The sequence below is a fragment of the Macaca fascicularis genome, chromosome 7, assembly GCF_037993035.2.
Source record: "Macaca fascicularis isolate 582-1 chromosome 7, T2T-MFA8v1.1".
Lineage (NCBI taxonomy): Eukaryota > Metazoa > Chordata > Mammalia > Primates > Cercopithecidae > Macaca > Macaca fascicularis.
This window is the reverse complement of record NC_088381.1, coordinates 128,118,728-128,144,363: the sequence shown is the minus strand read 5'-3', so window position 1 is coordinate 128,144,363 and position 25,636 is coordinate 128,118,728. Positions and strand designations below refer to the sequence as shown.

The 25,636-nt window shown below is 35.8% G+C and overlaps 1 protein-coding gene across 7 annotated transcripts in view; it reads right to left on the bottom strand.

Moving 5' to 3' along the window:
- The window catches only part of PPM1A (protein phosphatase, Mg2+/Mn2+ dependent 1A), a 43,487-nt gene that overhangs the window by 8,636 nt on the left and 9,215 nt on the right, over nt 1-25,636 (bottom strand). For 2 of the 7 annotated variants that reach the window (XM_045396512.3, XM_045396515.3), the window contains one exon: nt 868-1,721. In XM_045396512.3, the coding sequence (XP_045252447.1) occupies nt 868-1,701 (834 nt within the window). In that variant the 5' untranslated portion in view covers nt 1,702-1,721. Of the gene's footprint in view, nt 1-867; nt 1,722-7,278; nt 7,332-13,275; nt 13,401-16,066; nt 16,264-24,465; nt 24,580-25,636 lie in introns of all 7 variants that reach the window. The other 5 variants (XM_065548873.2, XM_045396511.3, XM_073997479.1 and 2 more) reach the window with 5 other exon arrangements.

Below are 25,636 nucleotides of genomic sequence, written 5' to 3'. Positions count from 1 at the left end.
CACACACATATGCTTATTAATTCCTCAACAGTCCTATAAGATGCTATTATCTCCATTTTAAAGCTGAGCGAGATTGAACAATTTGTCCAGGAATGTGGAGTACAAAAGTAATAGAGGTAGGCTTTGGTCTCAAGTCTGTCTGACTCGTTAAAGTTTGTAGAACCTTCTCTGGCTTCAGCTTCCTCATTTGTAAAATAAAGAGGCTGAGCTAGCTCACCTATGTATATTATCCTATTTGATCCTCCTGACAACCCCATCAGACAACATAATAATGTCTTACCCTTTTTATGATGAAAAAAACTGATTATTCAGAGTTTAAATAGCTTACCTAAAACCATACAGTCTCATATTAAATCCTTCTGACTCCATGTACAAGGCTATTTCTATTACATCACATCTAATGATCACTACATTCCTCTTTTAAGTGCTACAGACCCATTAAACCTTAGTTTCAAAGTATTAGGATATCATAAATGTACTGAGATATCACATGGTCAAAATATTAAAACTCTAAAATGCTTTTCATTTATAGACACTAAGGCCTAACCCTCCCCACCCTCTTTCTTTCAAAACATGCATTCTGATAAAATCTTTTTACCTTTGATAATCTTCCACATTATTACAAAGCTCAAGTAGTAAGACTAAACATTCAGCTTATAACTCTTGCAGATATGGTAACTGGGTAATTTATTTCTGCATAGTGTTCCTATGATATATTTTCATAACTGGTGAACAGTATCCTACAGTATCCTACAATTGTGCCAAAAACTTAGTTTTCAGAATTACAGATTCTAAGATGATTAAATACTAGGGTAGTGATTAATACGACATAAAATCACTTTATGTTTTTTAAAAAAGTCTAGCTACCTTATACAAACAGGTGTCGACTACTTCATTGCAAACTTTCTCAAGGTCATCAGTGACTTCAAGTCTGGATCTTACAAAATCACAGAGCTCTTCATTTCCCATAACATCCCAGATACCATCACATGCAAGGATAATGAACTGATCATCTTCTTCAGATCTTTCAATATCATGGACTTCAGGCTCTGGTGAGACAAGCTGCTCAGTAGGACCTTTTCCATGGACACATTTGTAATCAAAATCCCCAAGGGCCCTTGATACAGCCAGAGAGCCATTCACACGCTGAATCATTACAGAGCCACCTGCATTCTGAATTCGTTCTTTTTCCAGCGGATTACTTGGTTTGTGATCTTGTGTGAAGAAATGAACTTTCCTGTTCCTACAAAGTAAACCTCTTGAGTCTCCACAGTTAATGAAATAAGTATGTTGGGGAGAAATTAAGACACCTACAGCTGTTGACCCACTTCTATCTGCACCATGTTTCTTCTCTGACATAACTCTCATGTGTTCATCAATCTCCAGAAAACCTGTTCTGATTCCATTCTTTACATTTTCCACAGAAGGTGCTCCTGCAGACCCTTTAAAATCCTGGTTATTGGTGATGTGATCTAACAAATGCTCACAGCAGTATTTGGCAACCTGAGAACCAGCATGCCCATCATACACAGCAAAGAATGACCACGATTCAAGTCCACTTGGCAAACCGATCACAGCCGTATGCGCATCCTCCATTTCAACACGCCAACCTTGCATGCTGCTTAGCCCATATCGCAACCCATTACCCTGCCCCTGGGCATTATGCTTTTCCATCTTTGGCTTGTCTAAAAATGCTCCCATTATGTCTTGATCCTCTAGGTCTGCAAAGGAAGAGAAACAGAAAAGTCAATAACTGTCTTATCAACAAAATATGTACCAAACAATCTTTTTAGTAAGTGAAAGAGATATGCAGGAATTCAAAACTCTTGTATTAAGCAGACATTCATTGTGTTGCCAACTTTGAATCTGGAGATTAACAAGGAGGAACTGGGGGAAAGCCTGACGAAGCACAGCGCACAACAGACAAAAAGGCAGAAAAAAACTAAAGCACTGGGATAAAGGGGAGAAGGCAGAAAGGAGACCTGGCAGTGGCCATCAACTTAAACGAACCAGGCCAAGTGTTTAAAGATACAATGAACATGCCGGGCGCGGTGGCTCAAGCCTGTAATCCCAGCACTTTGGGAGGCCGAGGCGGGCGGATCACAAGGTCAGGAGATCGAGACCACAGTGAAACCCCGTCTCTACTAAAAATACAAAAAATTAGCCGGGCGCGGTGGCGGGCGCCTGTAGTCCTAGCTACTCAGGAGGCTGAGGCAGGAGAATGGCGTGAACCCAGGAGGCGGAGCTTGCAGTGAGCCAAGATCGCGCCACTGCACTCCAGCCTGGGCAACAGCGTGAGACTCCGTCTCAAAAAAAAAAAAAAAAAAAAAGATACAATGAACATGTGTAAGCTCAGGATTAAGTTGTACATGTATCAATCAAGAAAAGCCAAGCGAATTCATGACATACCCAAAAAACCTACTAATTCAAATATCTTGGTTGAACATTCAAGGATTTTCAAGCTTGATTCCAAACTCCCTAGTTTTATCGTCACTGCATGAACTCTGAAAACCTAAAAAATAATCTACTCACAATGCTCCAAATTTGCATGCTCCTTCAAGCCTTTGCTCATGTCAGTTTCCTTAACTGGAAACTCTTGCCTCATCCTTTCTATTTATAGAAAAAAGTGCACCTATGCTTTTAAGTCTAGCTTACATTCTACCTTTTCCATGAGGTTTTTCAGTCTTTGATAAAGTAAGTTATTAAATTACTATAAAAGCTCTAGCCTCAAATTTCAAGTTGCAAGCAATTATATATACAGATAACAAAGTATACTATATACATATATAACACAATTACTACTAGTAATCTATTAATCAAATAGTAATAACATGTACCATTATTATTATACTCTATGACCATTAGGTATATAAAGAAAATCAAAGGGTCTAGTGACAGCCCTGCTGACAAGCCTGAAGGCTCAGCTAATCGAATCCTTTCCCAATACTCAAAATTTAACACTCCCTGGTCTAGAATGGGCCCACACAAGGCAAAAAGACAGCTGGTCAGAATTTACCTTGGCCCTTACCTGAACAATAGCTTAGAAATGTAGAGACCTGGGTTCAAATAATCAAGTAAGTCACAACTGAACTAAAGGCAATCCGAAAGAAGGACAGCATGACGAACAGAAATTTAATGGAGGTGAAGAGGAGTTAGGTAGTAGGGAATAATGGCAGAGAAAAGTATCTAGGTAAATCACTATGCAGCTTTGAGCCTAGGGTATTGATGATGCTAATGATACTCAGCTCAGAGAGGGAACTTTGAGAAAAAGGGCAAGAAGAAAATCCTCCTAGGAAGGAAAGAAAAACATTTGTTTTCCCCTTCATTTTCCATGTTGGTCCAAACTGATACATAAGCAGAAAAGACTGGTTGATTGGCATAATAAAACCATCTGCCTCTGCCTCCTAGTACAGTTCAACTAATGGAACGTAAGTAATGAAAACTAGCTATCATTCATCCTTTACGGTGATATTTATCAGATTATTTTTCTGACATCAAGTTGATACACATTGCAAAGGTGAGTATTTTGATTGGATAAAAATAACGTAATAATGACACCTTATTAGCAGGCAATGTTTAAGAAGTAGTCTAAGTCCCTCTGGTAAGTGTTTTACAAGCATTACTTCATTTAATCTCTTCAACAACTCTCTAAGGCAGGTAATAATATTATCTCCAAATTATAGATGAAGAACCTTAGCCAAGATTAAATAACTTGGCCAAGATCACTCAACTAATAAGTTTAACGGCATCAGGGCTCTGCTTTAAGTCTGTGTGACTCTAAAGCATTGTTAACCCCTAAGAAAATGGGTCTCTACCATGGCTGTGCAACAGAAAAATAAGTATTTCCAAATCAGAATTGCCAGGGTTGGAACCTAGGTATCTATGATTTTTAAATTTTCATATGTGATTCTGAGACACAGTAAGACTGCAAACTGCTGGAAAAGATTAGATGCAATGCCTAAGGCAGAAGATGCGGGCACGTTAAGGGCCAACAAGAAATAATCAACCAAAATTGCAGTAATCAAGACCACTATCCTAGGTTACAAAACCACTATCCTAGACTAGAAACAAGGTGAAGCTTTACAGAGGAAAGACCCCACTATCTTGAGAAAAGGTAAGAAAAAAAGAGATGTGAGTGAAACCCAAAAACTTAAACACATTTAAGAGACAAACCAACAGAAGAGAATAGTAATGACAAACTTTCTTCCTCTAAGAATTCACCAATAGCATGAAGTACTAAAGAAAATAAGTTACAAAATCAGACCAACGTGAGTTTAAATTCTGGCTCTACTACTTAGTAATAGTGTGACTACTGAACCTTTATGAATCTCTTTCTCCATCTGTTCCTCTATAAAATGTATATAAGAAGGTGGCTGGGTGTGGTGGCTTACGCCTGTAATCCCACCACTTTGGGAGGCCGAGGTGAGCAGATCACGAAGTCAGGAATTCTAGGCCAGCCTGGCCAATATGGTGAAGCCCCGTCTCTACTAAAAATAAAAATTAGCCAGGCATGGTGGCACATGCCCGTAATACCAGCTACTTGGGAGGCTGAGGCAGAAGAATGGCTTGAACCTGTGAGGCAGAAGTTGCAGTGAGCCAAGCTGAAATCGCATCACTGCACTACAGCCTGGGCGACAGAGCGAGAGTCCATCTCCAAAAAGAAAAAAAAGTATATAAGAAGGCACTAACCTTACAAGATTCTTATGAGGATTAAATGAAATAATGTATACAGTGCACAAAGTATAGTGTCTAGCACATTATAAGTAATATAGACATTATGCGATTATTACACCATTTTTTCTGCCAGAGGAGGCAGTCAATCACAATACTTTCTCCTTGCTGCCAGCTCTGATTACCATTACATTAAACTTCTACATGATATACTTTAAAAGACACTTTAAACACTTCATTAGTAAATAGGGGAAGGCACATTTAAAACAAATGCCATTTCTCATCCATCTGGCAAAATCAAGAGTTGATCAGAATGTGGAGAAACAGGAACTCCCCTAGAGTGCTGACAGGAGTTTAAATTGGTTCAACCACTGAAATGCAACTGGCAACAGCTAGCTGAAGAAGCTGAAGATACACTTAAGCAAATACTCAGCAATTCCACTTCTAATTGTAGATCTCAAAACAATGTTTTAAAAATAATGAACATGGGTGATAAAATCAGTTTAATCAGTATGGGTTACACACAACTCAATCAGCTGGGTTGTGTGTAAACTGCATTTTAAAAAGATAAAATAGGCCAGGCACTGTGGCTCACGCCTGTAATCTCAGCACTTTGGGAGGCTGAGGTGGGTGGATTAATTGAGGTCAGGAGTTCGAGACCAGCCTGGCCAACACGGTGAAACCCTGTCTCTACTAATACAAAAAATGAGCTGGGTGTGGTGGCAGGCGCCTGTAATCCCAATTACTCAGGAGGCTGAGGCAGGAGAACTGTTTGAATCTGGCAGGTGGAGGTTGCAGTGAGCCAAGATCATGCCATTGCACTCCAGCCTGAGCAGCAAGAGTGAAACAATGTCTCAAGAAAACAGAACAAAACAAAATAGAGTGCATCCCAGGTGATAAAAGTAAGTAAATACTGTTTCTTGAAGTCTTTTTCCAAGTGTATATTTGTATTTACTAAACTGAGGTGTATATAATTCTTACTGTGGTCACAATAAAAAGTATGAAACATGCTGTCTTGAAGAAACTCTCCCACCCATCCATCCAAGGTGACCTGTTCAATGATCTTTTTGGAGAATCATAATAGTCAGTGTTGGAAATAACCTAACTGCTCATTAGAAGGTAGAATGAATAAATAACAGAATACAATTTATCAAAAACAGATCTAATTACATAAACACAGCTATTCCTAAAAAACCAAAGAAGACAATATGCTGAACAAGACAGCAAAACAATTCTATACACACATTTGGTGAAAGTATAAAAACAAGGATAGGATGAATACAGACAAACTTCAGAATAGTGGCTGTAAGCTCCATGAGAGCAGGGACTTTTTGTTTTATTCACTGGTGTCTTCCTAGCACTTGGAGCACAGCCTAACACACAGAAGAAGTTCAATCTTTGTTGAATGACTAGTTTCTCTCTGGGAAGACAAAGAAAAGAGAATGGCTTCAGGAAAGGGTCTAACACAATGGGATACAGCTGTATCTGCAACTGGTGTTTCCCGGACTTTGAAGCGGTAACAGGGAATTTAGGAACACAGTATCTGCTTTAGTTTTTCTAAATTATCTCTGCTTTTAGCTTTTCTTTGGTTCATCTAAGGTAAGCTGAATTCCTTCAAAAGTTACCTGTACTAAGAAGTCAAAAAAAAAAAAAAAAAGAAAAAAAGAAACTGAGAGCCAAAGAAAAGCAGACCATGAAATCTTTTAAAAGCACATAGGATTGTCTTAACTAAGATTCACTTCTATATTAGATTAGGAGCCTGGCTTTCCTCCTTATTCTTTTCTATAGCCTACATTTTTATCTCTGAACAATTCATGAGATAACCGGTGGTCACAGGCTTAATAGCAACATCTAACATTGATGGAGAGATTACTACTAGTCAAGCACTGTTCTAAAGTTTTGTGTATCTATTAGCTTCTTTAATCTTCACACCAATCCTAAAAGATAGGTACCCTGTTTTACTCATGAAGAAACTGAGCCACAGTGAGGTTAAGTCATCTGTTGAAGGTCAACAGCAAATTGCCTTATCTCTGTGTCTCAATTCCCTTAACTAGGATGAGGGAGGGAGGCTGAGGAGGGAGGTACTATGCTTAAGACACTTGACATCTACTAGTAAAGCATTCCTCAACTTCCTCATCTGTACAGTGGGCATATTAATACTTTCCTCTGAATGCTGCTGCAAGGTTTAAATGAGGCAATGCCTTGCAAGGCACCCATACGGAGCCTGGCAAAAATGAGGCACTCAGCAAGCAGACACTGTTTAATTACTAATTCCTACATACACAGCCACATCTAGATTCCAACCTCAACTAGCAGGGAACTTACTCTCACTTTTATAAAGAAGTACAGTAGTTATTTTCCAGATACACACACGAAACTACCAAATGATTAATTCTTTAAAGATAGAATATACTTTCTAAAAGCAAACCCCAGACTTTAAAAAATATATACAGTATATTAGAATATAAAAATGTAACAAACCAAGTAACCATCTGATAAAATTTTACGTTTAGTTCCATAGCAACTGTAAATACACAGTCAAGGGTAAATTAATAGTTCTGTGGTTGGACTTTTACATACTGAAAATAGGCAATATAAAAATCTTACCTCCTTGGGTTCTGAATAATTTGTAGAGTCCTGGTGAAGCAGCCAACTATAAGCTACATGGATACAAGAGCTGATTATATAAATATAATACCAAAAAGTACTTACTTGCAAATGCTATGTTTACACAGTCATCTTCATAAGTGGACTACTAAAGAGTATTTTATTTAGTCCAATAATTAAATTGGCATATATCCATAAACAGTAAATCCCAAGGGGATTCAATTTGTCCATGAAAGTTTTTAGTTTCTGAGAGAAATTTTAGTTCTCACCTAGTCATAAATCTATTCTTGACTACAAGCTGAGTCTCATCACAGCACTACTATTATCGGTTGATCTAAACTTTTCAAAACAAAGTACTACGACAAAAAATAAGACTGAATTAATATTTGACATAATCAGAAAATTTTGTGAATATTCTGTACCTTTTAAAACCAAACTAATCTCTAAATTGAAAAATTCTAAGGCTGGGCCAAGAAGTCATTAATTAATGTTCAGCCGCTGCCTTTTACTAAGCAAAGCTGAACTCATAGTAGAGTCTTGAACCTGGTCATTTGGTTTAATCCACTCAGGATTATAGTGAATAATAATTTTTTAAATGCTCTATATATTTTGTTGTTAAAATCCCTAAGCAACATGTTACCCCAAAGTAACAAGAGTTATTCAACGACAATTTGAGCAGAATCCTTAAAAAGTTGAGTAATAAAACCCTACATTATATTTTTCTATTTACCTAGGGACACAGAGCCTAATAGAGAACCCCTCCAGGCTCTATAAACAAAGGACATAGATACATACAATGTGGAGAAAATTATATTCTCTTAGCAAATAATACCGGAGTGATTCTTACTAATATAACAAAAGAACACTGCTAAACAGGCATTCCAAGAAGGGTGGATGCTGGTAACTAGAGGACCTTAGATGACCACTGAGATAACAGGTTTGGTTTTAAACATTTGGGAGAAAAATTTAGAGTAGACTTGCATTAGAGATAAGAAATCTAAAGGCTGAAGGGAAATCCAAAGAGAAAAAAATATATAGTAAGAGACTACAAGCTCCCTGGGGAAGGTGGGGAAAAGGAACATTAACAAACAGCACAGGCCACAGTGTATAATACGGCAATATTCAAATTATCTGCAGGAGATGTAGAGCATAAACTCTCTACTGCTACCAAATCTTTATATTCTACATTGCTCACTAATGCTTACATATGTATGGACTTTGTCCTCAAAGATAAGGACAAATGGTCAGCTGACTTCTGGAACGCACATTTATTGAACAATAGAGTATTAAGCAATATACTGCATACCTGGGGTTCAAAGAAGAAATGCATAACCCTTGCAGCTACATCTCTATAAAGGATAATTTACGCTACATAAACTACACTTAATTTCCCAAGCTATGTGAAATAGTAATAAATTCTAGTTTGTAATCCAAGGCAGCCATCTCAAAGTTATCCATGGTAATGAGAAATAAGCACATTAACAAAACTGTAGCAAATCTGGAAAAAAAAAAAAGGCTAATCTTTGGAAATTTTTCTCCCATTTGGAGCTGAAATTTCCCACTGATTGTTGCTTTAAAAATGATTAGAACCATAGTGGCACATGCCTGCAGTTCCAGTGCTTTGGGAGACTGAGGTGGGAGGACCACTTGAGGGCAGTTCAAGACCAGCCTGGGCAACACAGCGTGACCCTGTCTCTGAAAAAAATAATTTTAAAAAAGATAAGCAGGGCATAGTGGTGAATGCCTGTAGTCCTAGCTACTCAGGAGGCTAAGGAAGGAGGACTGCCTGGGCCCACGAATTTGAGGCTACAGTGACCTATAATGGTGCCACTACACTCCAGCCTAGGCAACAGAGTAAGACACTGTCTCTAAAAAATAAAAATAATAAAAAATTACTCATATTTATAGTTATAAATTTGATTTTGATAATGTGTGTAATTAATCAGAGCCAAAATGCAGAAATGACTTGTCTAAACCTATTTTACAAATGAGAAGGTGCAGAGAAACAGAATAATTTGCCCAAGGTTACAAAGCTGGTTCAGCAGTAAGGTTAAGAATAAGACTTAGGTTTCTAGACTTACACTCCAATTCTCCTACATGTGCTATCCTGTATACTTGCAAATGAGATAATGAAAATCTAAATGTGTAGGCTTTTTAAAGACAACGTACAAGATAAGGAAGACTGTCACAGAACAAAACTAAAACTTCCCTCAGCGCCGTATCTTCTTCTGCCTACAAGTCTATGTATTTTCTAAATCTCTAAAACTGCCAAAGATAAATGACCTTTAAAAAAAAAAAAAAAAAGGAAGAAGAGAAAAGAAAGAAATCTAAAATTTTCTGTCTGGGACTGAAAGATAACAACAGTGAACTAATTACAATTTCTAGCAAAGCCAATTTCAGATACTTAGGCTAAATAAAGTGTAAAAATGAACAGAGAAAAATAAGATGACTTTTTCTTAATGCAGCAGTTAAAAAGAGGGAGACTCAGTATTCATTAGCGCAAAATTAGAAACTACCCACCAAGATACGAGATGACATTGAATGAATAAAACAATTGCAGACTGACTGTCAATTAAAAAAGAGGCACTCTGAAAATAGTTTCATGGAAATGAAAAGCAATTTACTGAATTGAAAATTGCAATAGAGACAATGAATGGCAGATTGGATGCTACAGGAAAAAAAAGGATCAATAAATGAGTGAATCATTTCAATGAATTCTTTCAGAACCCTCTCCTCCTACTTTTCTGCTGTAATAGGACTGTCCTCTCAATGATGATAAATCCTCTACTAGACTAGCTTTGGTGCCCATGTTTCAAAGGAGTCTTAAATGACTTACAGTTTTTTCAGGGATCTTACACTATTTTCCTTTTTCTCCTTTGTATCAACCTTTCTCAGTTGGAGTGTGACTTTTAAAGCCACAAGTGTCACCTATGTTACCCATTTAAAATAAGTTTTCATGTGACTTATTCCCCTCGAGCTACCCACCTGCCTCTCTTCTCTTTACAGTTAAACTTCTTAAAAAAAATGTTGATGCTCCAAAAGGCTGTCTGGCCATTCTACCAAATCAAGTTCCTCCAAGTCACTTAATCTATGGGACACTTTTAGCCCTCCTCTAACTGGTTGCTCACAGAAGCATTCAACTTTAACACTCCCTCCAGAAACACTCTTCCCATTGGCCTTTCAAGATGCTACACACACTCCCAGCTTTCTTCCTACCCCTAAGCTTTTTCGTAGTCTCCTATGCAGGCTCATTGTCATCTCCCAAGCCATTAAACATTGGCATTCCTCAAGGCTTACATGTAGACCGTTTTCCCATTCTGTGCTGCCTCCCTGAGCACTCTCACATATCTGCAGCTTTTACAAGTGAATGGCACCGTCATCCACCAAGGTGAATACAAACCAAGAACATTCACTGGGTGTGGTGTTGCATACTTGTAGTCCCAACTACTTGGAGGCTGGGGCGGGAAGATTGAATCCAGGAGTTCAAGACCAGCCTACGCAATACAGCAAGACCCCAACTCAGAAAAAGAAATAGAAACTAAGGATATATTTGATACCTCTCTCTACCTCATCTCCCATCTGTCCATCATCAAATCCCATGGGTTATATGCTTCCTAAACATTCTCAAATCTGTCTACTTTTTTTCTACCAATGCCCTGGTCTCAAGCTACCATCATTCTCACTGCAGAATACTAGCTGCTTTAGTCTCTTCACATGGATCCTGGCATCCCTCTAATTCATTCTCCAAACTGCAGCCTAAGGAAATCTTTCAAAATGCAAATTTCACCATATCACTTCTGTACTAAAAGTTTCTCCAACGCTTTCCACTGCTGGGGGTAGGAGGTGGATAAAGAACTGCTTAATATGGCTCACATGAAGGCCCTGGATAGTCAAGTCCCTACCTACCTTCTCCAGCCTCATCTCACTTCATACTGTCCCTTCCCACTACATTCTCTACTCCAACCACAAGGGCTTTCTTACAGTACCTCGTACTTATCATACCTCCTTCCTCCAAATATATAAACAAATGCTACTTTCCCTACCTTAACAGCTATTCTCTCATGTCTTAGTTTAATTCCTACTCATTCTTGAGATCTCAACTCAAGCATCAGTTCTTCAAAGGAGCTTCCTTTGAGTTCCCTAGGTCAACTCCCCTAGCACAAAGTATATAGTAGATTATTAATAAATATTTGCTGAATAAACTCAAAGAAAAATCAGATGCAAATAAAAATTCAGTAACAAGGAGAATGCACCCAAAAAGTAAATATGCATATAAAAAACAAGACTTTCTGAAGGAGAAACAGAGAAGCTATCATCAAAGAAATGAGAAGAAAGTGTTCCTCAGTTGAAGCCTTTTCAAAATTAACAAGCTCACTGAATTAACTGTTCAAAACTCACTCCTAGTTGCTCACAACTATACAAATGCAAGGAAAAGAAAAATACTATAATGCAAGGTTCTAGACAAAAACATGAGCAATCATAAAAGGAAAGAATATCAAATTGGTATTAGCCATCTTAACAGCAAAACTGAATCCAAAAGGTATTAGAGAATAAACCAAGTTCTAAGAGTAAAGGTTCATGAAACTAGAATAACATATCACCAAACTGATAATGGGTATGGATATAAAGAGCGTATGAATGTATACTTTGTGTCCTCTGTGTCTTTTTTTGTTTTTGTTTTTGAGACAGAGTCTCACTCTGTCGCCCAGGCTGGGGTGTTGCGGCACGATCTTGGCTCCTGGATTCAAGTGATTCTGTGCCTCAGCCTCCCAAGTACCTGGGATTACAGGCATGCGCCATCACGCCCAGTTAATTTTTTGTATTTTTAGTAGAGATAGGGTTTCATCATGTTGGCCACGTTGGTCTCAAACTCCTGACCTCAAGTGATCCCCTTGCCTTGGCCTCTCAAAGTGCTGAAATTACAGGCATGAGCTACCACCGCCAGCCTCCTGTATGTCTTAAAATGTCTTCCACCCTCATCCCCCCAACACTCCCACTAGTGTACACACATTCCTGGATATAAAGTATACACTCATAACATCTTTATAAAAAATCTGTGAGAAAAAATTCCAGCCAAGCAAATATCTACTCATTATATTTCAAAACCAATTTCATCTCTATATGACTTTTCATTAGTTTAACTCTAATAACATGATAAAAAAGAAGAAACTTGAATTCATAAAAATAACATCTAGAAAAACAAAATCATGAACATAAAGTAAAAAGAACTTAGACTTGCCCAATTATCCAATAATTGGGAGACACTTCATGTCACGTGACACATCAACATCAAAACACATATGAAACATAAAAAAAATGGAAATACCTGTCATCACAAGATTAAAGTTAAAAGTTATAGATCTATCCAATATGTGATGCTGGACAAGTCCTCTGGCTTAATGTTTAACTTTCCTCATCAATAAATAAGCAACCTTGATTATCTGTCAATTACCTTGTTCTGAGAAATGTATAAAACGTTAAATGAGAAGACTAAAGTTCTGGGGACACCTAAGTAAACATCATTAGTAAAGTAATACTTTAAAATCATGTGGATGGAATTCCCATTAAAAAAACTCTTATTCTCAATATCAAGATTATAAGAGACACACAAAATTATTTCACTACAGCAAGACCAGCTTGTAAGAAATGCAAAGAAAAAAGCAGCTACAAACTAGGACTACAAGCTGATAACCTGAATTTGACCTTCACATATTTCCTCTCCCCAGAACAACATGCATTCTCCAGAGTCCCTAGCAATCTTTATTGACCACATCCAATTCAATTCATGTACTTTTCCACCATGGCATCAGAGTTTGCATCATTCGGTAAAGAGGACAATATCTGTGATTCTAACAAACAGCAGAATCTATGAGGCTTTACTCTAATCCAATTTTTGACTAATATGTCTGCCTCACTCTAAAGTAGCAAAACAAAATGATACCTAGTAGGCTGAATAATGACTCCCAAAGATACCAGTCCTAATCCTATAAATGTTACCTTATTTGGAAAAAAAGGTCTTTGCAGATGTGATTAAGAATCTTGAGATGGAGAGAGAATCCTGGATTATCCAGAGACCTCTAAATGAACTCACATGTCCTTAGAAGAGAGTGTCAGGGGAAGATCTGAAACACACAGAGAAGGTGATGTGAAGACAGAGCAGACAGAGATTTGAAGACGCTGGTCTTAAAGATTGGAGGGATGTGGCTACCAAGCAAGTGATGAGGCTGACAGCCACTGGAAAGTGAAAAAAAGCAAGAAACAGATTCCTCCTTAAAGCCTCAAGAGTGAGCACATTCTTGGTGACACCTTGATTTTGGCCCCGTGAAAATGATTTTGAACTTGTGGCCTCCAGAACTGTAAGAGAATAAATCTGTATTGTTTTAAGCCACCCAGTTGGTGATAATTTGTTATAGCAGCCATGGAAATTAGCACAATGCCCAACAGTCAAGTTCCTCTGTTGAGAAAGAAAACCCGCCAAACTTGTAAAGATGAAAATGTGCAGTAATTTCAACAAGCATCACGAGAAAAATCAAGAGAGACAAAAGTTTCTTACCTGTAACAGGTTAATAGAACCAAATCCCTATAATTTCTCTAAAAAATACTGAAATATGATAACTAAAATAATTTAATATAATTCAGCCTGTTAAATTCCAAGGAGGAAAGAGGTAATGGTATCCAAGTATACTGACAGAAAGGCAAGGAGTATCTAGTTACACTATTTTTGGGCAAACAACAGAGGAAACTGCCACCCTTTAAGTAAAAAAACAGAAACAAAATTTATGGAACTCACACAAAAATTCTGAAATAAAAAAGTACTCAAGAACATGATGTCACAGTCTAGAAGATTTGCCTTAGAAAACTAGGTGACAACTTACATATAAGAAAATTTTTAAAAACCTAATTTGTGAAATAGGAATAAAAAGAATCTAGAATATAAAAAGTATCAACAGAGGCTTAAAAAAAGATATTTGAGAGAAAAAATATCATTGCAATATTTTAAATGTCATGAAAAGTAATGAGGAATGAAGACTCTAGAGCAAACAATCTGCAAGGGGCAAAAATGAACAGGACAAAAACCATCCAGTATGCAAGTAAGCATAAAGAAACAAAAGCAAGTAGACTGGAGAAAAGATACACACAATGCAGATCCAACAGCTTAATTAGCACACTGTAAATAAGAAAACCAAATAATGGAGGAAAAATTAAATTTCAAAGAGAAGAAATAAATCATAAACTAAGGACTGAACTTGTTGATTGAATGGCATTTATCGAATACTAGATACATTTAGTAGAAACTGACCAATACCAAAGCATAATCTGAAGATTATGAATTTTAAGAATACAATTCAGACAAAATAAACATGCCATCGGCTGGGCGCAATGGCTCACGTCTGTAATCCCAGCACTTTGGGAGGCCGAGGCAGGGGGTCACCTGAGGTCAGGAGTTCGAGATCAGCCTGGCCAACGTGACAAAACCCCATCTCTACTAAAAATATAAAAATTAGCCGGGCGTGATAATGAATGCCTGTAATCCCAGCTACTCGGGAGGTAGAGGTAGGAGAATCGCTTGAACCCAGGAGGTGGAGGTTGCAGTGAGCCTAGTCACACCATTGCACTCCAGTCTGGCTGACAGAGCAAGACTCCATCTCAAATTAAAAAAATAAAATAAACATGCCAAAAAAAAGAAAAAAAAAAGAAAAAAAAGAAATCAGGCTGGCCCCAGACTTCTTTGCAACATCAGATGATAGGCAACGAAGTAATGCCTATAAACGTTGAGGATAAAGAGGTTTTATTCCAAGAATACTATGACTAGCAAGGTTGTCATTTATATGTAAAGGCCATAGGAAGACATTATCAAATATGCCAGCCCTAAAGTAATGTTATCCAAATTTCATATCTGAAAAAAAAGAAAAACTATTTAAAGATAGACTCATGCAATCAAGAGACTAATCAAAACCAAGAAACTAAAAAATAAAGATGTCAGTATAAAACTACTTTGCTGTGGTCAAAATACACTAGGCAAAAAAGATACTAAGAATTGCAATTTCAATTTCAGACGAAGTAAATCACAAGGAATAAAGCAATAAACAGAATAAGAGCCATGTTTTAAATTGGTAAAAGATGTGGTCCAAAATTTCAAGACTATATATTCTGTTCAAACACACTTAAAACATTAATTGAAAAATCAAACATTGGATTATATGTTGGAAAGAAAAGCTTACAGATTTCTAACACACTCCCCCATCCTACCCCACAAACCAAAAAAAAAAAAAAGAAAATGAAAATGAAATGACACATCTGACTTAATACATTAACAGTAGATATTGATAATGTGTACAGAAAGAAGAAAACCTCAAACATCTGGAAACTGCTTTAAAAGTAAGCTTTGCATTGAGTTTATACATTTCTCCAGTTTGCATTGAGTTTATATATTTCTACAATTATAGAATATTTAGAAACAATAATGAGAAAAATCCCCTATCAAATTCTGAGATGTGACCAAACCTTATTAAGAAAACTCACATTTAAGCCAGCAAGTGTGCTGAAAAATAGGAAAAAAAATTCACACTTAGTTTAAAAAAATCAGTATACTAAAGAATATCAGTATACAAAATATTCAACCTAAAAAGAAAAATGAACCACATACACATACAAAATAAAATAAAAGCTGAAGGATTATGTAAAATTACAGAACATGTTATATGTGAAAAAAATAAAATAGGTAAGCAACTAAATAGTCTAACTAAAAAAATTATTTAAAATTAGAAGCCAAACAGGCTATACTCACCTCACAAACAGAATTTTATTGTTGTAAAATAAATCACTCTGTACAATTCTCTGTTGATAAATTCGAAAATATGGAGGAAAGTAACAGTTCTTGGAAAATAATTTTTTGTTTTCAATTAGTGCTAGAGTGAAGACCAGAAACTTGGAACAATATGAGAAAGTTATTAAAGAACTATTCCTCAAAAAACTCCAGAGTTCCTGAAAAACAAAATGCAGAAAGACTAAAGAACCAGTCCAGGTTAATAGAGACCAAGGAGATCAAAACAAACTGTAATATGTGATTATGGACCAGCTTGGATGAAGGCAGAGGGTGAAGGAGTGCGGTGGGGAAGATTGCTATAAAGCACATTACTGGGACAACTGATAAAATCTGACTATGGGTCGTATATTAGATAATAGTATTGTATGAATGTTAAATTTCCTAAATTTGATAACTGAACTACGGTTATGTAAGAGAAAGTTATAGTTCTTGTTCTTAGGGGGCACACATTTAAATATTTAAGAGTAAAGGTTCATGATGTCTGTACTGAGTCTTAAATGGTTCAGCAAAACTAAAAAATAACAAACTGTGTGTGTGCATGCCAAGAGAATATGAATACATATATGCACATACACAGGGGAAAAAGTTAGTAAAACAAATGTGGAAAAATGTTAATAACTGGCCATTTAAATAAATATGGAAGTTCATTATATTATTTTTGCAAATTTTAAATTTGGATTGTTCTCAAAATAAGCTATTAAAAATAAAAGTGCATCAGGCAAGATTATTTCAAAACAGGACCTTTCAAGCCTTAAGGAAGCATGTAACTCTCAAATTAAATTATCTAGAGATTACAGGAAAAAAATTCCAATTCTTTTTACAAACCTATCATAATCCTTCTATAAAATTTGACAATGACAGCACTAAAAAAAAAAACCACAGTCCAAACATACTCATTAATACAGATGCAAAAACACAAGTAAAATATATATTACAAATCACCAAATAGGGTTCATTTTAGGAACATAACAATGAGCCAACATTAGGCAGCTGACTAATATAAGTCATCTTTGTAAAAGTTTAAAAAAATTCATATGATCATCTCATCATATTCTAAAAGAGATTTGATAAAATGTATTCCTTAATACTTACTTCAAGCCAAAGAGGAAAAACCTCAGTACTAGAACAATTCCCAGGAAAGAAAAAAGAACAAGGAAACCAACTCTTATCCCTGTAACTTAGCAATGTCTAGAAATAATGGTTATTGAGATAAGCCAAGGCTAACAAAAAGAGGCATAAAATTATAAGATCAAATTATTATTTGCAGTTAATGACTACATGATGGCAAACTCAAAACCTGAAATGATAGGGAAAAAATACTCAATAAGATTATCTGACTATAGAAAATTATATATGAAAATGATTAACAGTAATCACTTAAAAAGTTAAGAGAAAACAAAAGTATATTTAAATAAATAACAAGAAATAGAACCTTTTTAAGAGGGCTTAGAATAAAACACACTTTTTTTTCTTGGATAGGAAGATTCAAAATTGTGAAGATGGTTATCCTCCCTTTACTAATCTATAAATTCAATATAATCACAACTGGACCTTTTTGTTCCCAGACCTTGATTAAATAATTTCAAAATACATATGAATAAATGTGAATAGCCAAAACAATCCTAAAATCATGAGCATCTGCAATACCTGATACTTAAACTGTAATTTCAAAATTACAGTATTTAAGAGGCAATACTAATGCAGGAATAAACTGATGAGTGAAACAGAACTGAGAATCCAGAAAGAGCTCTCTGGGAACAGAGATTCAATAATGGGTGTCTGAAAGCTGATCTTTTCCGCTTCTGCCCTCCAGTGGTGGGTAGCTGAATCCCTACAACATCACACCTTAAAATAAATACCAAGAGATTAAAAGCTTGAAGTGTGAAGTATTAATAATAAAATGATACCAGTAGATGTAGGCAAATATTTCTGTAATCTTACAGTAGGAAAGGACTTTCTAAGGATGACAAGACTGACTTCAAAGGAATAAGGAAAAATGACTCCAGAGAAAAAAACTTCTACACTATAAAATAAAGCTCATTAACCTGAAAAGCAAACGTCTTTTAAGTATCCGCAATATATACATAAAAGTTAATATTACTACAATATACAAACAGCTATTTTAGAAGACAATAAAAATGAACACTTTAAAGGAAAAGAAATGGGCAATGAATGTGAACAGGCAATTAAATAAACAAAAGAATATAAATGGCTAATAAATATATGGAGCAATGATCAATCATGCTAGCTACTAAACACAAATTTTTTATACATTACCTTATCAAAGATTAAAAAATTGTAACACCCAATATTGTCAAAGGAATAAAAAAAAATACCTCTCATAAGTAGGAGAGTAAACTAGTATCTTTCTGAAGGGTATGTAGGATATACACTGATTTTAAATGCTGACTTCTGCTAAGATTTGAATGTCACCTCCAAAACTCATGTTGAAATTGAATTGCCATTGTGACAGTAATAACCAGTGAGTCCATAAAAAGTAACTGGGTGATGAAGGCTCTGCCCTCAAATGCCCTTATCTTAGGAGTGAGTTCCTGGTAAAATGAAGTCTGGCCCCATCTTGCCCTTGTTTGCTCTTGTGCTCTCTTGCATTCCACCACAGGATGATAGAGCAAGAAGGCCCTCACCAGATGCAGCCCCTCAATCTTAGACTTACACCAGCCTCCAGAACCGAGAGCTAATAATAGAAGTTTATAAACTTCTATTATTAATAAATTACCCAGTCTGTGATCTTCTGTGATAGCAACACAAAAATGGACTAAGACAACTAACTTCCAACCAAATGGATCTGTATATTCACTTTTGAAATGTACTTCTGTTCCAAACACTTTAATATATGTTAAATATGTATTAACTATACAAAAAAATACTAAAAAAGACCAAGCCACTGAACTCTTTAAATACAAAGCAGTTTGTTAAGCTACAACTGTGAGCCTTCTGGGCTCAAGCAACAGAGATGGCCAAAAGTCTACATCCTGTAGGGATGGTAACAGGCACTAAAAAGGTACCCATGCACGGCTGGGATAGAACCTCAGGCTCACTGCTTGAAACCAATACCTAAGGTGGAGAGGCTCTTCCAACCTATGAAAGGAGCCAGAAAAAGCTACTACTGCATGGGGCTATGGTTTAGATGAAACTATGTGTCCAGTGAGAAGAAATATAGATCTTAGTTTGTGTTTTATTCTTGGAAAGAGAAGCCTCATCCTGATGTTACCAAGAATCAAGGGAATCAAACCTCCAACATAAAGATGTGGTTTTAGATGGAGATGTAGGTGCATGTAAAACCACTGGATAAGAAGAGTGAAAAAGAAAACAAAACAAAGAACTTTCCAGTCAACAGGAGACTGCAAAAGCAAACTCAGAACACACGAAGAAAACTAAACTAAGATGAACAGCCAATAAAATCAACAACTGTAATTCATTCTAGAAGAAAAAATGACAATCTGAAAATAATTTCAAATGTTAAAAGGAAGCCATAATAGCCACTAAGGGGAGAAAAATTAAAAACAGGCAGAAATCAAACCAGAATAGGTGGCTGCTAGAGAGACAGCCTGAATATTTTTTTAAAATTCACTGAGAAATAAAAACTGAAGCCACATAAACTCTAGCTGGACAAAGTCAAAGTGTGAATTAGTAAATTAGAAAATGATACTGAAGATCCACCTAGAACATAATACAGAGACTAAGAAGGAATATTGGAAAACAAATATTCAAAGATATGAAGGCTAAGGAATTTTCTAGAAACAAAGAAAGGTATGAGTCTTCCCATCAACAATGTATTTCAAAGAGGAGCTATAGATAAAACAACATAGTTAAGCATAATTTAGAAATGTGTTTAGAATACCAAGTATGGCAAAACAAACATTAACATGTCACACTTACAATATGCAAGGCTCTGTTCTAAGTGCTTTAAAACTTAATCCTCATTACAACCCTATGACACAGATACAATTTTATCTCCATTTTGAACTTGCCCAAGGTCACACAGTAAGTAGTGGTGAAATAAAGAAATGCAATCTTTTAAAAAACTGCCAGAAAAAAAAAATATTACATACAGAAGCATAACAATTAGGCACAGAGATTCAAGTTTGCCAAGTTTCACAAGACAATGAAATAACATACTGAGGGTGCTGATGGGAGGAACCCTATCAACCAAGAATTCTCTATCCAGCTGAAAAACAAAGTAATGCATAAAACATACTTTCACACAAAAACTAAGGACATTTACAAGCCAACCTTACTAAAAGGATTACTAAAGGATGTACTTCAGCAAGAAGAAAAGTGGACTCAGAGAAGATGCAAGGAACAATAAGTACAGAAACTGGTAAAAATACTGGCTAATTAAACAATTTATTGAGTATAAAAAGGAAAATGAAACTATTTTATGCTAAAAAAAGAAGTGGAAATTAAATTGTAAGCAATTATACAGAGGATGGAGAAATGTTCAGTTTAATCAAATGTTAGCTCATAAAAAAAAAAATCATCAAATACAGAAACAAACTACCATAAGTACAACTTCCTAAGGACTTCTGATATTGGAATTAGCAAATATTTAAGATATTATATCTATGGACAAAATGCCCGACAAGGTTATTTTTTGAAAACTAATGAAAAATAAGAAACTATAAAAAAATTATCATGCAGACCGAGAAAGAAATATTACTTTCAGAAATAAAAACAATTGGCTGGGAGAGGGTGAGTGTTGAAAAAGTACCTATTGGGTACAACCTTCACTATCTGGGTGATGGGTACACTAGAAGCCCAACCTCCACCATTATACATGCAATATCCATGTAACAAGCATATGCACACCTCTGAATCTAAAAAAATAAATTTTAAAATGTTGATATTAAAAACTCAAAAGGGTGAGTTACATAGATTAGATACAAATGAAGTAAACTAGGCAACTGAGTTGAAGAAATAAAATAATAAAGTTGCCATTTGGGAAGTGCTCAATAAAAAAGTAAATACATAAAAGTATGTTCACTTCAAAAAACCTACAAAGGCCAAGGGAAAGGGGAAGACAAAAAAGAAAATCAAATTCTCCAACAACAGTAACATAAATGGTCCATAAAAGTAGGCTCTAAGAATTTAAGACCTGCACATTAGGGTGCCCTTGAAGCCCAGGAACTTTTTTTTTTTTCTGAGATGGAGTCTCCCTCTGTCACCTAGGCTGGGGTGGAATGGCACCATCTTGGCTTACTGCAACCTCCACCTCCCAGGTTCAAGCAATTCTCCTGCCTCGGCCTCCTGAGTAGCTGGGACTACAGGTGTGCACCACCACATTCGGCTAATTTTTAAGATTTTTATTAGAGATCGGGTTTCGCCATGTTGGCCAGGCTGGTCTTGAACTCCTGATCTGCCGACCTAAGCCTCCCTGGGATTACAGGCATGAGTCACCACACCCAGCCAAAACCCAGGAACTATTAACTTATCTCTCTATTCATGTCAATTCCCTGCAACATGGCTAAGGTAGTAGTAAAGTTTAACATTTATTGCACTACGAGAATCAGAAAACATCAGCAAAATGATAGTGCCTAAGTAGCAGAGCTAACTTTTGTTTAACAAATACTCTTCTGTTATCTCATATTTTATATATTTATGATTTATATTTAAATCACAGCAATCTTTACATCCTCACATCTTTAAAGGTAGAAGGGTTTTGTTTTGTTTGTTTGAGGCACAGTGTTGCTCTGTCACCCAGGTTATAGTGCAGTGGCACGATCACAACTCAAAATTATAGCCTGGAGCTCCTGGGCTCTCACTTTAGCCTCCCAAGTAGCTGGGAGTATAGGTGTGCCACTACGTCCAGCTAATTTTAAAATATTTTTTTGTAGAGACAAGGTATCACTATGTTGCCCTGGCTGGTCTCAAACTCCTGGGCTTGAGCAATCCTCCCGCCTCGGCTTCCCAAAATGCTAGGATTACAGGCTTGAGCCACCATGCCTGGCCAAAAGTTTTCTATTAGTTTGCGGTTCTAGAAAGTCCCTACAATTTCCCTCAGCACTAAAAATATTTTCACAGACTTCTATGTTTAAATACTCCTCTAATAATACTCAGTCCTGTAGATTAGCCAGTTAAATCAACAAATACTCTTGTTTCTCCTATAATACAGATCATCTATAAAACAGGAAGATTTACATAGAGGAAATCTTTTATAAGAAACGAAAACAAATTATATATACACATTTTGTAAACTTGGTTTCCGCTACTATAAACATTCAGATAACACATTTTATCTATTAAATAATGAATATCAATTACTCTGAAGAAACTATAACCTATCTTTATCACCTGTTCCTTAAAAAATTAAGTATAAGATATTGTAGGCAGTATTTCTGATAAGAAACTGAATATAGAATTTAAAATATATCATCATCCTAGCAGTCAAATAGAGGTACCAACAGTCTAACAATGTGTATTCCCCTCCCCCTAAATTTCCAGTCTGCTTATTAAAGGACTTTACTGACTTTACACCTATATGTGATTTATCACTCTTCTTGGGGCACTTTAACTGAATGCCCCTAAAATCTCAGTAACAATCCTGATCTAATCAGAAAGCCTTTGACCTATAAAATCAAGGTATGATTTTCTTTGGAAGCTGCGATTTCTCATTGAGCTCCATTTTCTGGCTAAAAAGTGAACGACGCAGCCCACTGAATCTGACAGCACCTAAAATAGGATTCTTCCCCTCCTACTTGGAGCCGAGGGGGATAGTGCCATTTAATCCTCTGGAAGATTTATCTGAAAAATAATCCCAAGGTGATATGGGTTTCCTACTCTGTACTGGTTCCAATCTGAAGATGTTAGAACAAACCAAAGAGAACACATGATTATCGTTCAGCTTCAAAATTCCTACACACTGTTCCAGAAAGAAAGTATCTTAAGGGTATTAAAGCTCATCAGAAAACGAGGCTATCCTTTGTGCTTCACTGACATATGCCTAAAATTCAAAATTCAGTACTAAAAGTTTTAAATATTTTACCTATGTTTTACAACATCTTTGTCTTTTATTCCTTCCCTCTAGGTTTTATTCTCTTAAAACAGCCTCCAAGTTTTATTCTGATGCCCACAAACTCAGTATCCTTGAATTTTTAATGTCCCTTTCTAATCCTGCTCTTATCACTTTGCCCCTCCTCAGCCTGAGCAATCTCTTCTTCTATATCTCCTTTCTTGCTTTTAATTCTTCCTCATTCTTGGACTTAGTAGGGGATTAAGAAGGTAGACTCTAGGCAAGCCAGATGCAAAGGTAAACATATCTCAGTAAACTCATGCAAGTCTGAGTTTAAGACTTAACTGGTATTTACGGGAAGCTGAGAGGCTGCTGAACAATTCACAGTGAAACATACCACTAGGAGTAAGGGCTAATGGTACACATTCTTTTGAGTTATACTAGTAAGGAGTCTGGTTCTTGGTTTAAATTGGGATGCAGTCTCTCAATTACTTAGTACTTTTTCCCAGTCAGACAAGAATTGTTATTTAAGTTGTAAAAGAAAGCTAACTTAATCATAGCTATCTCATGAGGCATACAATACACATGTAAATGAAAAATCACTAATAAAGTTACCTGTATTCCATTTATATAAAATATCTAAACTAGACAAATCTATAGACAGAAAGTAGATTAATGGTTGATAAGGGCTGAGAGACTGGTGAATGGGGGGTGACTGCTAATGAGTACAGGGTATCTTTTGGAGGTGATGAAAACGTTCTAAAATTAAATTGTGTTAATGGTTGCATAAGTCTGAATATACTAAAGACTACTGAACTGTAAACTTTAAATGGATGAATGTTATGCTATGTGAATTATAAAGCAATTTTAAAAGATTACTATGATTGTATGGTTTTTTAATCAATATTTTACATAAAAAGGTTAAAAAACGTAACTATGGATTATATATAGCAGCATAAAAAATACTCATGCTGTAGTAAATTTTTTTTCAAAGGTTAAAAAAGTTATCTGAAAATTTCTCAGCCGACAAATATTTCACCTTATAGCCTTGAATATTTACTTCACTTTTTCGGTTAAATATTTACTTACCCTCCTTCAACAATAAACTTCACCCAAATGAATTCTAATGCAAATGAACTGTAACTGAGTTCAATGTGCCCCAAATTAAGACAATACAAAATTTCAAAAAGCAAACCAAAATCAACCAACTGAACCAACTAAAGTAAACTGGGTAAAGCTCTTCTATGCTAAAGACCAATTTTTTTAACCCCAAAATTATTCAAAAAATAATTAGTCTTTGCTAAATCAGTTAAAATATAAAAGTACTCAAACCATACTCTGCACAGATACTGGCAGCAGTTTCAATCTCACAAAGTGCAAGTGAACACACCTTGTCACTTCTGATGTTCTTCATAGGTTTCCTGATTTTTTATTTAATGTATCAACATCTTCTAGTTGTGCTGTGATCTGAAGTACATAATCCGTAAACAGTCTTCTTAAATTTCTATAAAGGCATGTATTACACAAGTTTTTAAAAGTAAACTTTGTAAGTATATAGTTGCTAGAAAAATATCTAAGCTAAATTTAGTTGGAGGGCTCTAGTGACTATAAAAATTAGATACTGACCTATTTTCACTACAATTATAGTACAAGCAAAATACTAAAAAGACTTACACGGCATAGAACTATTTAGTTTTTAAAGTTTTTAAGAATGCTTTAGCATTTACAATCTCAATTTGCCTCATCTGTTAACTAATTCAGATTTATCAGTTTTGAACAACTTGTCTTACTAGTTACGGATAACCTGTCTTACTAGTTTTGGATAACTTGTCTTATTCAAGTTATCCAAAACTGAAGAGGATTCAATTCCTAGTTTGCTACTTTTAAATCCCTGCATAGTTGAGGATTTGGACTCAGACTAACGGAGAAAACAATAACTGACTTCCTGACCCAATCTAACCTTTTTTCTCTCGCTTAAAACTAATAAACAAAACCCCTCACATAGAGCATTTACAAATGTTTGCTGGTAACCTTATATACTTAAGTTGAAAGAAAGGAAAAATATAACTTATTAAACATTTAAGATGGTAAAACATTCATTTATATACAAATACATGGGGATTCTAAATATTTTACATATATGAAATGTCCCTGCTGAAAAAAATGACCAAAAGCATTTGCCTCTAACAGACTTCTGTTGATATAATCTAACATTTTTCAAAATAGAGTCACTCACTGCGTTCATTAATTGTGACATGAGATGTTTTTTGTGTAGGAAGATAGATGCTGAGGAAAGTAAGAGAGAAAAAAACCTTTTCAAATGAAAGTCTATTTAATAGCTTAAAAAATGTGTAACCACCTACCTCCTATACTTGAATAGCCACACCCCAAATCACATGGCCCAAAATGAACTTCTCAACTCTCGCCACTTCTTAGTTTCATGTCTCAGGAAACAGATCTATCCTTAGTCATAAGCTCAAAGAATTCTCTATTTCCCTTATCACAGCACTTACCTGGTGAATTATCTCTCACTTTAGATTTTAAGATCCAGGAGGAAGAAA